Source organism: Podarcis pityusensis (genome assembly GCF_964106645.2).
Source record: "Podarcis pityusensis genome assembly, chromosome: 7".
NCBI lineage: Eukaryota > Metazoa > Chordata > Lepidosauria > Squamata > Lacertidae > Podarcis > Podarcis pityusensis.
The window spans coordinates 85,876,875-85,889,556 of record NC_138031.1 but is presented as its reverse complement, the minus strand read 5'-3'; the positions used below and the strand labels follow the sequence as shown (position 1 = coordinate 85,889,556).

The 12,682-nt window shown below is 44.3% G+C and overlaps 1 protein-coding gene across 1 annotated transcript in view; it reads left to right on the top strand.

The window, feature by feature from the left end:
- LOC308481843 (uncharacterized protein) overlaps positions 1–8,520 on the top strand; it is a 228,289-nt gene extending 219,769 nt beyond the window's left edge. Inside the window, exon 6 of the mRNA XM_081014552.1 lies at positions 5,595–8,520. Within this exon, the coding sequence (XP_080870678.1) occupies positions 5,595–5,851 (257 nt within the window). The 3' untranslated portion in view covers positions 5,852–8,520. The remainder of the gene's footprint in view (positions 1–5,594) is intronic.
- The last annotated feature ends 4,162 nt before the right edge of the window (positions 8,521–12,682 follow it).

Sequence of the window (12,682 nt, the reverse complement as noted above, 5' to 3'; positions counted from 1 at the left end):
ATTCAGTGGTAAAACGTGGGTTTTCCCCAGGGAAAGCGCCAGGACAAAAAACAAAACAAAACGCTGCTTGGCTACGGAGCTTTGGAGTGCGGACATATGCCTGGAAAGTGCAACACAAAAGAAAGCCTGGATGAGCCCTAAATCACTGTCCTGAGTTTGTAGTCCAGGGAGCGTGGCTTTTAAAAAATAGGTTACTGTGTCTATACATTCACTGGATTTGCTGCTCGCTTTAGCTCTCCCCACCAAAGGCTCTGGAGATCACATCTCTGCCAAGCGACTTATGACTATCCAAATGCTTCCAAATGTATTTGAGTTGCAGCTATTCTGCAGTAACTACAAGCAGATGCATTTGTCTAATAAAACGGTCTGTAATGTTGGGATGTTGTTTCTTTCAAAGGAAAGCTATTTTTGTTGCGCAGTTTTAGCCCAACGTAACGCCAGTACTGAATAGTGGATGTGAACAGCCATTCAGTCCATGGTGTGAGAATAGGGTCTGTATTTTTATCTTTTGAGGCTATGGGGTTAATCTATTAGTTTCAAATGAAACTGCATTGAAATATTGACAATGCTGATTAAAATGCAGCTGTTTATATTTGACTCAGCTACAAACGCAGATCAATTTTTTTATTTTCACCTTATCCTTCAAAAAAATGTGACGGTGCTGTGAGCTACCTATCTATGTGCAGGGAGGTTTTGGCAGTGGAGCATTCAAAAAACAAATAAACAATAATGGTTGTTTCCCCCATACAGTGGTACCTCGGGTTAAGTACTTAATTTGTTCTGGAGGTCCGTTCTTAACCTGAAGCTGTTCTTAACCTGAAGCACCACTTTAGCTAATGGGGCCTCCTGCTGCTGCCACTGCGCAATTTCTGTTCTCATCTTGAAGCAAAGTTCTTAACCCGAGGTACTATTTCTAGGTTAGCAGAGACTGTAACCTGAAGTGTATATAACCTGAAGCGTATGTAACCCGAGGTACCACTGTATTTTGAAAATAAAAAAATATGAAGTGGCTGCTACATTTTATATTTACAAAATATGGGGGGGGGGGGCAGCTATGGTTGTTTTCTTGTCCCAGTAGCTGTTGGTGCAACCTGAAATCTGTTTTGCACCCAACGGAGACTAATCTAAACATTCCCTGCACTCAAAAGTAGCATTTTTGTTTATCCTAAGAAAACTAATGTACTGTGGATGATATCCAGCTAAGACAGGGTAGATCCATTAAAATCAATAGACCTAGTTAATCCACTGATTTCACTGAGTCTAATCTGAGAATGACTAATGTTGGCTATCACCCTTTCCTTACAAGCGTTGTGCAGGATCCCATCATCTTCTAAGCCAGTGTTTGTCACACAGTGGCCCTTGGGCCACCTTCAGGGGGCCTCATTGCCACAGTCTGCCCTGGCCCCTAGCCATGCCACTGCCTTTGGGCTGGACCAACACCTCCATTTGTGCTGAGTAAAGGTAACCAGGAGACAAAGAAATTGGAGAGGGGGATCAGGGATGAGAGGAGAAGGTTTCCTTCCTCTGAAGGGAAAAGGCTAGAGGAGGTGTTGAATGAAATTAGAAAGCAAGATAACTGGGAATAGAAAGGAGGAAAAAGGAAAGAAACTGGCAAGGGAAGAGGGGAGAGTTAAGTTGCAAGTTGTCTGTGAAAGGAGAATGGGAGATGAAATTAGAGGAGATGGGTGGGAAGGAAAAGATATAAAAGCAAAGCCTTCTCCACCTAGAACCTCTGGATCAGCAAATTCTACCTAAAATGGGGAGGTTGAGTCATAATACCTCCAGTGTCAGTCCTTAGCCTGAGTAGAGCTGAGTTTTAAAGCATCCTGCCACAAGGAAAGGGCTTTGGTAAAGAATCTAGCAGTTTCCAAAGATGGATAAGATATCAGTAGAAAATATCAATCTTTGCCTTCATCTGCCACCACATTGTGACTGGCTCTGCCTGTACTGCCATTTTGTGACTGGTGGGCCTCAGTAATTTTCAGCCATCTCAAGGCGGTCCTGGGTACAAAAAGTTTGAGAAGCCTTGTTCTAAACACTTTCTATGGTCACTTGGAAAAACTGTGCTTAACTACAGAGACTGGGGTGACATCCATCATTAGCCATATTCAGAGGTCATTCATAGATTGCATGTTTAATGAAGCACAATGGAATGGTCAATCCATGTTTCTCTTTTTAGTAAGTCTCTTCCTCATCCATTAGCATGGTTGTTGAGAGAGAGAGAGAGAGCTCTGTGAGAAACTATTATTTGCAAAGGTTCTGAAGAGCCTAGGAATCTCTTCAATTAGTTTTAAAAACGAGTTCTTTTGAAGCATCAAAGAGAAACCCTCTGGGTCCATATCCTAAGGCAGGCAAATGGGGAAGTACAGCACAGATTAGAATTAAAGCACCGTAGAAAATTAGAAATTCCAAAGGGCCTAATTTTTACATCCTGAGTAGATATTTTAGAGATAGATTATTTATTTGGTTGGTTAAAGAAAAAAAAGAGAACTTTAAGAGGATGTAAGCAGATGAGCTAAGATTGCATGGGGCAGATGGGAGCGAACCTGGCTTCTGTGCACATAGGAGACTTGCATTCTGTGATAAAAGGAAACTGCCTGGTGGAATGTTGTTGCCTGGATTTTTAGACACCACCTGTCTGCAGGCCCCAGCAGGTCTCCCTGAACTGAACTGTCTGCTGTTAAATAAAGGTCCGAGCATTTGTGGTGGTCAAAGCTCAGGCAACAGACATAAGTGTCCATAGCGCCAGTGATAAGCCCTTGAGCTCTCTGGGAAGGTTCTGTTTCGGAAACAAGCAGAGACACAAGCTCATTTATTTTTGCCTGTTCTAAGATTTGCTTTCCTAGCCTCCTGTTGGCCATAAGAGGTGAGACACAAAAATTCAGGTCAATGTGAGCATGAAATAAATCAGAGTCTACCTGGGAGGAGGAGGAGGAGGGGGAGGAGGAGGAGGAAGACTTCTTAACCTTTTCATCTGCTCTAAATCGCTTCCCTAGTCTTCTGCTCCACAGCTTCTCAGGCTGTTTCTCCCCACAGGGAGCCACAGGAGGAAGAGAGGCCACGACTTGCTCCCAATAGGGGAGGAAGGCAGCTTGAGTAAAGGATTAGGCAGCCCCTTTCCCCTTGGGACCCTGCCTGTGGTCCTCTCAAGATTTTAGCCTCTCACAGGTGCTTTCCCTTCAAATCAAACTGTTGTATGAAAAAAGATCTGCAACTGTAGGAGTATAGAAAGCAGTCAGCGTAAAAACCAGAACAAGAAGCCAAGACGCTGCAAACAAGAAAACAAAAGAAAGTTAAGTTTTCAAAGTGCCCCATAAAAGTTTATTGTGGTGATTGATTCTCAGCACATTTCTGAAAAAGTTTGCATATTTTTAGGGGCATTTTTTTTTTTTTTTTTGGAACACTGGTGAAACATAATGTTGAGGCCAAATGCAGCTTATTAGAAAGCTGGAGTGTATATGTGCATAATATGCATATAAGATACAATAATTGCTAATATTTTTAAGCAGAACTGTGGGGGAAGCTGGTTTCCCATTGAGATTAAGGAGGGAAACAAGAAATTGGGGGGGGGGGGGAACCTGTGCATATTGAAAATCAAGACTCCATCCATACCCAAGGTCCACCAACTAAAGCCAGGCGCAACAGGGATTTATGGAAAGGAGCTACATAGAATTAAGAAATAGAGCCTCTCTTAGCATGGTCATCTCAGGAGTATTATTATTTTTTTCGTACCAGAACTGAGCTCACTGTCACAGAAAAATCTACTCTGGGTCCTGCTCTACCTAAACATTCTTCCCCTTCGCAGCCAAATTGAGAAAGAAAACAACAGCTGCTTATTAAACAATTGGGAGTCAGGAACCCTCCCCAGACAATCTACTGCAAATAACCCAGAGGTCTGCCAGTAGATCTTGACATACCTTCTGCCCACCTCAGAGCTAGAGCAAGGCTAGGCAGAAGGCGAATGGTGAGTGACTGGCAGAGTTACTGCAGACCCTCTGTTGCCTGGTAGTTGCTGGACTTACATGGGTCTTGATCTGGTACAGCAAAGCACTTCTCATGTTCTTAAGCAAGAGGGCAGAGAGGGGTTCAATCGTGCGATTGGTACAGACTGATCACTCAATATTTTTTAACAGTTAAAGTATATGTGCTCTCTTTCTTTATAAATTTAATCTTCTGTGTGGGGCAACTGACGTTTGACTTAATAAATAAATTAACCAAAGACCATAAAAAACTAGAGTCTGCCATTCCATGCACTTGGATGTTATTCTGGCACCCGGCTGCTATTTTTCATTTGAGGAGCCTGCTGTGCATAATAATCAAAGCCCATCTCATGCCAGAGGGCAGAAAAGCTTTACCAGGGCAGCTCAATTGGACGGTCTTTTCTCATTCGAGTTCCTCAGTCAAATTACAGCACAGAAGTGGGTTGGTAGGTCACTAAGAAGAGATAAGACAGCGGAGAAGACAGATTGTCCTTTGCTGTTTTAAAAACACAACATGTTTAGGGGTATGTGTACCCCTGCATCCCCCCAGAAAAAAGCACTATTTTAAACCCATTATTAAAAACCCATTCATAACTGCTAACTCCTGGACAGAGTGTCTCTCCTCTAGCCAAAATCAAAATAGTTAAGTCCATTGGCACAATTTTAATACCTCTTCCTGTTCCTCCTTGCTCTATTGTTGTTACACATTCAGTATTTTCATAGATTCTTCATATTTTGGGAAGTCAAATGAAAAGGAAGCTCCAGAAATAAGCATGGCACAAAGAAGTCCATAGAAGGGTATACAGGCAAATGTATTCATCATCAACAAAAGCTGAGTTTCAGGCCACAGATGGCTCATCTTCAGTGAATCTAAAATAAGTAGAAGCATTTGTATTTTATAAAATACAAATATGTCATTGTTTACTGTAAAAGGAGTGTTTATCTCTCATTAAAGCCAACTGTTAAAAAATGGAAAACTTAAGTCTATAGTGCAAAAATTACAGGGACACACCCCTAACCCACACGCCTGCACACACGCACCACTGCTGCAGTAACACAGCCGATTACAATGCAAGGCATACAAATGAGAGGTCACAAAAGACACACAACACAGCACCCATGTGGCTCCCTGGCCATGAGGCTCCCTGCAAAAAGCACACAGCCTTTTTGGGATGAGGGTTTAACACCCACCTTTTTCCCAAGCAGCCCAGGCATGCAACAAGGGCATAGTAGGATTGCTCCTAACAGCTCTGAGTGTGCTAGCAAGCCTCTATTTGTTCTTGCCTAGAGTTTTCCCTTCCTCGCCACTCGGATCCTCTGGGCTTCAGGGAAAAGCAGGGATTTATTTTTGCCGGACTGCAGGATGCCACTTCTTCAAACCAGAGCTCTCTGCCTTATCACTCCCAAGCCTTGTGCACATGCCAAAGAGCTTGCTGTTCATAAGAATTCTGGGGGTGGGGAGGTGGGCTGAGTGCATCTTCCCTAGATGATGTGTAGTCGAGACCCTAAATTATACATTGACATCTAGCAACGACTATGCTAAGAATTCGCCCTTCTGACTTTTCTCCTCCTTCCAATCTCCTTCTCTCAATCCCCCTCCCTGTGGTGGTGTAGAAGCCGCTGCCGCCGCCGCTGCAAATCCTGATGGGAATTCTACTCTGGGAGGAGGAGCAACAGCAGCAGGCACAATGGGCCTCAGCACCAGGTATGGCCCCCAGTTCACCCTGCAGCACGTCCCTGACTACAGACAGAACGTGTACATCCCTGGCAGCACAGCCACTCTCTCCAATTCTGCAGCCAAGCGGGATGGGAAACCTGCAGCCTCCGGAGGTGGAAACAAGAAGAAGTCAGGGAAGAAGGAGAAGAAGTAAGATTCGCAGGATGACACATCGCTGCCACCTTAGATCTAAAGGGCAGACTCTTCCAGCATTCCCCCAATTCATAGCCTAGGATGGAGGATGAATGTGAATTTGTGGTTAACCATTTTTTAAAAATAAAAAAGTGTGGAACATTGCGAATGTACATTGCTGTCATCAGAGCTAGGAGAAAGTCTCCTACTGTTAGTCCTCCTGATGTAAAAGTATCTGGAAACAAAACAAAACAAAAAAAGCCCTGTGGATAGTGATGAATTATAGCTTATACTCTCATGCGGATGATCTAATATGCAAGGGTGTCAGATCTTTGGAATATTTTTCTCTCCCATTGCTTTGCTCCAGAGGGATCTGCACAACATACAAGGCTTAGGGTGGGCCCTGTCCATTGTAAATAATTCTTCTAAACAGGGGTTTTGATTTATACATTTTTCCATTTAAAAGAACATTCTCACGTCCCCCAAATTTTGATGAATGCTTTCTGTCCCCACAAAAATATCTCGGTTGGAATCCTTGTTATGAAATTGATGAGGGGATGCTTTAGTTTCTGCTTTTTTATTTTAAAACAGTGTCCATCCTGCATTATTAGAAGGGAATGAGTTTCAACAGCATTTTTAAAAGTTAACCAATGATGGTTGAAAAAATAAAACTGAAATGGTTATACCTAAGAGGCAAGGCGCACAAACACATTGCTATGGGAAGCCTCCCAGAGGCAGAGAATGCCTCACATGGTAGGAAGATGGGGAATTTTGCCTGTGTTGATTGATTTACAGTGGCCTCTGAAGAGACAACACATCTCATCTACACTTTGATCCATAAATATTTATGTGTACAGTAATTGTTTTCTGGAATAAGTTTAAGGAAGTCAAAGTCAATCGCTTGTGAGTATAGTGAGCTGCCGCTCCTTCTTTAAGCACTGAAATAGCTCTGTTAGTTCCACAGGCAGACGCCTTCTGTCAGTGAATGGGCTCTGGTGGCCTTGTAGGTAGAGAATTAAAACAAAAATGGAATGCTTCATATTTTCTGCACATCAAGCTGCATGCAAAACATTCACTTCACATCTACGGTAGGCCAGCTGCCGCCTCCCAACCTAGAATAGAGAAGTCATTGCATGCCATATACAGCATGATGTAAATATGCTGTGAAGTGCCCACATCCTGGTGGAACATGAGCATTGTCTGTCTGTGAGTAGAGTTCAGTAACAAGATGCATTGCCCTGGATCAGAGCAGTAGGAAAGTTTCCACACGCCTAGGCAAGCACAGCTAAGGAAGGCCCTTGGTTTGCTGGCCTTCTTCACATGCTGATATTAAGCGAACAACAATTGGTCTGAGGACGCATGGGGCCAGGCACAGATCAGGGATGCCAGAGCTGGAGCTGGGCAGGGATTTCTGATACCAAGCCCCCAAGGCCAAGTTCTGAACGTTAGAGAAGTGAGTAACCATTGATGCACTGAAGGTCCTTTGGACCTCTGCTATCACCCCCACTTGGATATAAATCCACTGGATTTAAAGTGAATAGTCATAAATCCCTTCGCTGTGTTTCGAAATGACTTGTTTTAGGGTTTTTAGCCACATTGTTTCATAGCCTAGTATGGAGAGGAAGTGAGCGTTTCCCGCTCCCTGTGCATTTTATCGGCTTGTGTTCTCATCTCTTTCCTCGCTCAAGCGCCGCACAGACTAGCAGGGAGCTTCGGCCTGCTGCTGGCAAACTCAGGTTGCCTTTCTATAGAGGCACTGACCAGCCGAGGGCAGAGAAGCAGCATATTTCCAACATGGAGGGCTAATCACTAGGCCAGAAATATATTACTCTTTCTTAAACCTTTGATAAGGAGCTTGTCTGAGATGGTCTGGCCTTCTATGATCACCTCAGGTTAAACATCTGACGACTTTTCAAAACATTGCGGACCACTCTCATTGGCTGTGTAGTCTTGCACTGCCAGAGCGTATCTGCTGCCTCCTGTGTGTCTAGAAAGCGGGATTTGTCTGTGGGAAGAAACTTCAGTCGACGTATGATTTTTGTACTGATCCCAGTCACCCACCCACCCCTTGTGTTTGGTGACTGCACTAGAAACAGTTTACATAGTTAGTTAAAACAGAGCGCAATCCATTGGGAAGTTCTCCTGCACAAGCTCGGCTGGAATCACCAGAAGCCACACAAGCGCATGGCAATTCTGTCCCGCAGCCTCTCTCCAACTTAACGGAGCTGATGCAGGTGAGCTTCCCCACAGGATTGGGCCTGGGGCTTATTATGTACTGAAGTAGTTATTATGTGACTCTTCTCAAAGTACTGTAGATTAATCTTAGTCATTCTCTTTTTCCTTTTAATCAATAAGCTGAAAGTAGTGTAGTAGTGCTGAAAACCTAGTGATGTGTAGGTTTCTTTCTTCTTTTTTAATCTTAGTAATTGAGTTGTGGACATCAGTATTTTTTTTATTCCTTTGTATCTTCTTTACATGTGCTCTTTGTGCTTTTAAATGTATGTGAATTGAAACACACTTACTGTCCTTTCAATGTGTCTAATATTGAACTATACTTATATATTATATATATGCTTATATCCTTCTTATATCCATATAGACTGACGTCAATGTGTTACACGCAAGTTTTATACTCTAATATTTATATTGCTCTTTTTTCTTTGGGGAAAATAATAAAATCTTTTCTGCTGATGTGTTTGTTGTGATTGCTTCTGAAGGACGAAAAGGAGGGGAGAGCAAGATTATGGGAGTGCTAGACTGGAAACCCCACCCCCAAAGTATTGAAGGCAATGTGGCAGAGGAACAATGCCAGGCTTCTTTCCAGCAGCGCCTCTGGTAGACAGGTTTTGCTGGCTTTTGCAGTGTTCCGAATCTTTCAAACATGGAAACCTATTTTCTTTACCAAGAAACTGCTGCTGCTGCTGCTGCTGCTAACAGATGAGAACTTGCCTCTGGGAGGGAGAGAGCAATGGGCACCTGGTTTAACCTATACATTAGCCTTTGGGAGTGGAACCCATTCTGACTGGACCATCTGGCTCTTTTGCATTTGTGCTCTGAATAATAGATAAATAGGGCACACCTGCAGCACTGTCTCCCCCAGCTATCAGTGATCTTGATCTGTTTCCACAGAAAACAAGAAAGCCAGGCTTAAGCCTGTGGTAAACAATTCATGGACAATGTAAAGCAGGTGTAAATAATGCAGAGAGATGTGTCATATGCCCACTAGGGATGACTGGCATGATGCCACCCCAGTGGTAAGGGCAAGAGGAAAAGAGAATGGCACAAGAACCCAGCCCCTTGGGAAATAGGGAACTTCCCTAGTCCCTGTGAAGGGATTTGTTGCAGGCTCTACGACCCAGCTTTCTTTATTTCCTGTCTTGGGTGCTTTTCCAATTAGTGCCACCATATTGATTCTCTTTAGAACCTCCTTGTGGTATTCATGGGGCTACAGAGAACACAAACACCTTGCCCAAGGAGAGAATAGGGATAGACAATGTGACTAAACCAATCTCTCTCCAACAAACAGGGATGGAAGGGATGCATGTCTGTGTGCAAGAAAGATAACAGAAAAGGAAATGAAGGCCCCTTTAGAAATACCACGCTGAGCCTTAGGCCTAGCCCTCAATTAGGCAGGAGGTGCTTGGTGTGTACCACTTAAGAGGGCGGGTGAAGATTCACATGATTGACTGCTTCTCTATATTGCAAGGAAGGGGGAACTTTCCATTAAAAAAAAATATAATGGCTGGGAGAAGATTCTAGTGTAGCTTCATCATAAAACCGGCCAGTTTTATTTGTTACGGACATTGTAGAAGCATTCCTGAATGCCCTTAGCTACATTCTGAGGTGGTACAGTGCAGGCATAAATTTACCTCAGCAGAAATGTTTGCTTGTTTTGAACACTTATATCCTGCCTTTCCGCCACTGAGTTGAAGGAGGCATACATCCCCATAACAACTCTGCGAGGTACATTAAGTGGGAAGAGTGACTGGCCCAAGGTCCACCCAGTGGGGACATGAACCCGGGTCTCTCCAGTCCTGCAACATTATAGCAGGACTTTCTTGGACAGCTTTCATTTTTGGTCAGAGTGCTGGGTTGCTTGGAACTAGCCTGTCAAACTTGGTGGACAGCGTGGGAGAAGGAAGGTGATCCATCTAGGCAAAGCCTGGGCTTCTTTCTAAGAAATGAGACTGTCAACTTACGTTTCTTTGACTTACCCTGTTCCTGTGCCTCACACATAGACATTAAGCAGCCAAAGTCTTTCCTGACATGGAAATAAGGTCCTGAGAAAAGTGTCACCTACTAAACTTCCCTATGCCAGCTTCTGTAAAGAAAACTGCAGGAGCAGGGCGCATTGTTCACAAGGGAGGACCGCCCAAAATACTGAGGCAAGGAAGCCTAAGAGGATACAAAGGGGGTGCAGAACAGCCAGCGCTTAAATATAGATAGTATGGCCTAATGGGTCTAAAATTATTTCACTGGAAATTTAGTCATGACTACTTGCATCCTATGCATATTTAGAGTGTTATGCACATTTAACTTGGAGTAAGTTCAACTGAATTCAATAGGACTTAATACTGAACAAACGTAGGGTTGTGCTGTCAGTCAATTAAGCAAATGATTAAATTTGCATGAGAGTGAAACCAGTATTTCCACAACAAAAAATGCATTAATTGCTTTTAGGTGATGTGTACCAGGCATTGCCGGCTTAAAGGAAGCATTCCCACTGTTGTTTGAGGGCAATTGTTGTTTGAGGGCAACATGATGTGGACTTTGCAAATGAAATGGGAACACAATCAGCTGTAAACACACCCTACACTCTGTTGAGCATAAGCCCCGTGTCTATTCCCGCAGTTCCTGTACATGAAAAGCTTCCAAAATGCACAGTACTGAATTTCTCCTCGCCTTGTTGCTGGCTGGAGCCATCCTGGGCAATCTGCAGATGTCAGGAGTGCTACAGGAAGGAGGGCTTGCACCTAAAAAGAAGTGGGAGGGGCCTGTGGGGCTAATTATGGTAAAGACTCAGGTTAGACGTCACACAAAACCACAACTCTAAGATTCTCAATGTACAATGGGCTAATCATGGGGTGGAGAGCATCCAGCCCACAGACCAAATTTAGGTCTAAACTTCAGATCTTTCTGTTTTAGCTTTGTTTACTTGGCCACTAAATGCTGAGGTCCTAAGGTATAGAAGCAGTTTGTCAATTTAGTCACCATGCTAGGCCAACCATGATTATTTTATTTATATTTGCAATATTTTAAGCTACATATATATATAACAGTTGGCTAACAGCATCTGTTATTTTTTTAAAAAGAAACATTGGTGTTTTTTAAAAAAGTCTAAAACAGCAGACCTAAACATGGCCGGGGAGGGGGGGGAAGGTATTAATGATCCACTGAAAGACAAGCAGCAACAGTACGAGAAAAGCTTCTCTGGGCTTGGTGCCTCCTTGCCGTCACAGAAAAGGCCCTGTCAGTCACCATGCCAGCCTGTAGTACTTCTGGTGGTAGTGGAAGTACATGAAGCAGAGGCCTCCATGAATATCTTCAGGGTCAGGCAGTTCCATAATACAGAGTCTGCAAACCCATTTCACAGTACGGCTTCTGATTCTGTTCTACGAACTGATCTTCAATCACTGTGAGTCTGGATATTGCAAAGGCCTCCCTTGGCCTCTGGTCCATAAGCAATGGAATTTTTGCATCTGTGGAAGGTTTATACATATGAAATTGGCATGCCCAATAACTAAGCCATCTAGCATAGATAGCTTTTTGCAATGGCAAAGCTCCACTAAGATGGCAGCAATACTGTCTTTATTTTTCAGTACCCACCTCAACCACATAGTAAGAGCTCAGTGGTGATGAGTAGGAAATCCCCTCCCTTTTGTGTTATTGTTCTATACTTACTTATTTGGTCCATTTATTATCTACATAACAACGAAAATCAGCACAAATAATTAAAAATACATACAAACGCTTACTGCTGAGTGCTGCCTTTACTCAGTGGAAGCCCATCCCATTTTGCTGCCAGAGGCAAAATCGGGAAAGTGACCCCTTGCCACCCCTGCTGAAGCCTTGCTTCCTGGGGTCACGCGGCAGTGGTGGCAGGTTCCAAGTTCTGGTGACATCTTGCACCAGTCTTGCAAGATCTTGCCGGAACCTGGAAGCCACTGCCATTTGTCCCCACTTCTTTGGTGTCAGTGGCTGCGCCCCTTGGATTCTGCTGCCCAAGGTAGCTGTCTTGTTTGCCTCACAGACTGCCCGGTCATTACTCCTAGTTTGGTCCTTTATCAAGCTAGTCCTAAAGAAGCGGGGGAGGGGAACTGCCTGTCAGCACCATCTTAATTCATAAAATGTCAGACGTGCACCAGGTGCCAGCTTCCCTGCAGGCCTCCAGTCTCCCTCCACCATTTGCTCAAACTATTCCCCCCACCCTTCAAAAAACCCCAGCAGGCTAAGCTCCTGGGCGGCTGGTTCCCTTCGGTCTTTAAGCAGAAGGCCTTTGCTTAGGACAGTCCAAAAAGGGGCAGGGAGCATAATGGGGGGGCGGGCGCCAAAGAGAAGACCCCGTCCCTCGCCCCTTCCAAGAATGCCATTTGCCGACAGCAACAAAGGAAGCAAAAGGAAAACAGGTAAGATTAATGGTGGGGGCGAAGTGAGGAGCACAAGAGCCCAAGAAGCCAGAGGTGGCAACTTGAATAAAATATTGGGGGGAGGCAAGCCCCGCCCCGCATAATTCCTCCCTCTCCCCCCGTCCGCAGGCTTCCTCGAGGCTCAGCCCCCAGAAGGCTCGCTGGGTGCGGAGCGAGGGCACCCCAGGGTGCCGGGTCGGGGCAGAGGAAAGCCGCCAGGCATCTCG